The sequence below is a fragment of the Colobus angolensis genome, unplaced genomic scaffold, assembly GCF_000951035.1.
Source record: "Colobus angolensis palliatus isolate OR3802 unplaced genomic scaffold, Cang.pa_1.0 Scaffold59, whole genome shotgun sequence".
Lineage (NCBI taxonomy): Eukaryota > Metazoa > Chordata > Mammalia > Primates > Cercopithecidae > Colobus > Colobus angolensis.
In genome coordinates, this window is record NW_012119487.1 from 10640522 (window position 1) to 10643501 (window position 2980).

Sequence of the window (2980 nt, forward strand, 5' to 3'; positions counted from 1 at the left end):
TTTTTTGTATTTTTTTTTAGTAGAGACGGGGTTTCACCGTGTTAGCCAGGATGGTCTCGATCTCCTGACCTCGTGATCTGCCCGTCTCGGCCTCCCAGCTCTTAAGAAAGCCCCTCCAGGGTCTCACAATCCCATGGGTTATCATCACCGTCCATCTGGTGCCTCTCCTCCTGGCCTGAGGACTCTTGAGGACGGACGGCACCAATGTGCATGGCCTCTGCATGTTCGCGGAATGAATGAATGAGGAATTTGGTCCCACCAGCTCAGTCATGCAGAAAGGGGAGCAGCTGCCAGGGCCCCCGGAGGGCTGATGGAGGACTGCTCAAATTTAGGAGGAGGCCAGTCAGTGGGGAAGGCATAGCTAGGGAAATTAATCTGGATCGTGCCAGGGCCAGTGTCCACGGAGAGAGTAGCCTCTGGGGTTGGGATGAGGTTGGTACCTGAGTCACTGAGAAGGCTCCCAAGACCCCGGGGCTGGGGTGGGCCTTGGAATAAACAGAGCCTTCAGATGAGGAGAGCCAATCTCCTTTTCAGCTGGCTCCCTCCTCAGGAGCTGCAGGGCCGAGGAAGCGGCTGCCTGTCCTCCACCATCTGGCCCAAGCCAAGAGAGGGAAGGGGGTTCTCCTGCCCTGCTCTCCCTGGCACCACACGCATCCCTCCTCCGACTGACCAGAGCCCTTCGTTCACACACTGCCTAACCAGGACTGGGGAGGCAGAGCTTGCAGAGGGATTTTCCAGAAGTTACAAGAGCTACGATTGGCTCCAAGAGCCCCGGGGCCGGCTGATTCCCTGTACCTGGGTCCTGGCCAGGTGCACCTCACAGGGTCCTCGCTCTGCCCTGTTCTGCCTCATGGGGTCTCCATGCCTTCCTGCTGGGCCCTGGGCTGGTGGTCTCTCCAAGCACTGCCCTCGTCCTGCAGGGTCCCTGCCACGGCGCTGAGTTCCTTGTAGAGACTGCACACTGCGTGCCCACCCCTGGGACATCCTTCTTTTGGATGCATGCCTGGGAAACCTCCTCACCCTTCAGCGCCCCCAGTTTGAAGGTCTCTTCCCCCATCTCTGGTGCCCCCATCTCTGTGAGCATCAGACCAGGGCACAGCCTAACCAAATACTCGGCCCTTATAGAACCTCAGGGACCATTGAGGCCTGCCCACGGAGGCCCTTGGAGTTGCGCAGGGCCGTGGTGGCCAGAAAAACGCACATCGGGCTCCATCTGCAGCGGCAGCCCCAGAGACTGGGGTGACAGCTGGGGTGGCTGGGGATTGGGGACAGGGTGCAGGCTGACACATTCCGTGGCAGCCCCGTGACGCAGGCACACCCGTGTCCCTGCCACTTGGCACGTGGCACAGCGGCAGAGCTCCTCTCCCGCCCCCAGCTTGAGATGCTTCTGGGGGTGCACCAGGGGCTCTGGGGAGGGGCACCATGGCCCAGCAGGCACGTGGCCTCGAGAGAGACCCGTGTTGCTGCCCCAGCAGACTAAGGACCCATGGTTAAGCCCAGGGCAGCTCAGCCTTGCAGGCTGGACACCCTGGGGAGTGGGTGCTGGGATCCACTCCTCATCTCAGCCCCTGCTCGGGAGAGCGTGAGCACTCAGAGGCGAGGTCTGGGCCCCTAGTGCCTACTGCTCCGGGCAGCTGCCAGAAACCATCACCCCTCTTTCCTGCCCAGCGAAGGAATGAGGCCCGAACCCACGCACTGCAGCCGGTTTGGCCAATGGCTCCTCCTGCACCACTGGTGGGGAAGGCTCAGGTCACCTGCTCACCCACAGAGCTCCCTTCCCTGCCACCCAGTCACGGGAGGCACAGCAGTGGGTGCCCACGTGCAAGGAGACGGGGTCTTTGGGTGGCTGAGCAGTGCCACCCGGGTGAGACATCCCTAACCCCCGACAACACAGGGCTTCCTGGGTCCACGTCTGGCTGGTTCAAGGGCCCCGTTCCGCCCACCCACAAAGCCGTCTGTGTCCTTCTCCATCAGTGGGAGTAGGACTCGTTCAGCTGCCCTGGAAGTGGGTGTGAGCTGGAGGCGGTGAGTCCATCGATGAAGGGGCTGAACTCACGGGTCTGGCCCCAGGTGAGGGGCGGTTGGGGTGGCAGGGGGCAGGGAGTGGGGCAAGTGAGTCCTAGAGTCCCCCCACACAGCCGTGTTTGCAGCTGGGCCTTGAATTTCCGTCCCCTCCAGGCGGCTCCAGGTCCGGCTCTGTGTCCACCTCTGGCCGGGCCAGCCAGGTTCCACCAGGCCTCTGCCTGGCCTGGGAGATGGAAAACCCCTCGGTCTCCTGGCCTCACCCAAGCCTTCTGCTCCAAGGCTGCTGTCCAGCACCACGCCGAGGGTGTGGGCTGGGAGAGGGCCCTGTGTCCAGCTGCGCGCCAGGGAGGCCTGAGCTGCCCCTGGCCATTGGGCCCTCGGATGCATGGGTGTGGGGGAAGGGCCTGAAGAAAGAGGCAGGTGAGGTGGCCTCCGCCATCTGCTCCTCCTGCGGAGGGCAGGCTGCGCGAGCAGAGCCTGGAGCCTGGGAAGGGCCTGGAGTGGCCGCTGGGCCGTGGGTTCCCGAGGCGGCCACCGCAGCCCTCTCTCCTTCTGGGGTGATGGGTGGGGAAACCTCTCCACCTACCTAATCTCCAGGAGGACATGGGACCCCCCCTCAGCAGGTCTGAAGGTGCCGTTTCCCTTCTGAGGTCCTTCAACCTTGGCCAAGGCCCGGTCCCGTCTCCAGAACCAGGAAAGTGCCAGCCTCCCCCCACCCTCCTCCTCCCGCGGGCGGCAGCTCAGTGCAGGCCCGGGTCTAGAAGCAGCCTGGGGAGGGCCGGCCCGCAGGCCGCACAGCCACGCGCCTCCCCTGCCGTTGAACGGCCCCTGGCCTGTCACTTAGGTCCGAGGGCGCCCTCTGAACCCACCAGGCGGGGTGGGGGCCGGGGGCCTACAATTCCTCCTTTCGGCGGCCCAGGCGGCACCGATCCTCAGCCCCGGCCGAGTGGCCGGT

At 64.1% G+C, this 2980-nt stretch overlaps 1 protein-coding gene across 1 annotated transcript in view; it reads right to left on the reverse strand.

The window, feature by feature from the left end:
- Positions 1-2836, reverse strand: part of FBXL16 (F-box and leucine-rich repeat protein 16) — a 12523-nt gene extending 9687 nt beyond the window's left edge. Inside the window, exon 1 of the mRNA XM_011962483.1 lies at positions 2612-2836. Coding sequence (XP_011817873.1) covers positions 2612-2630 — 19 coding nt within the window. The 5' untranslated portion in view covers positions 2631-2836. The remainder of the gene's footprint in view (positions 1-2611) is intronic.
- Between the last annotated feature and the right edge of the window lie 144 nt (positions 2837-2980).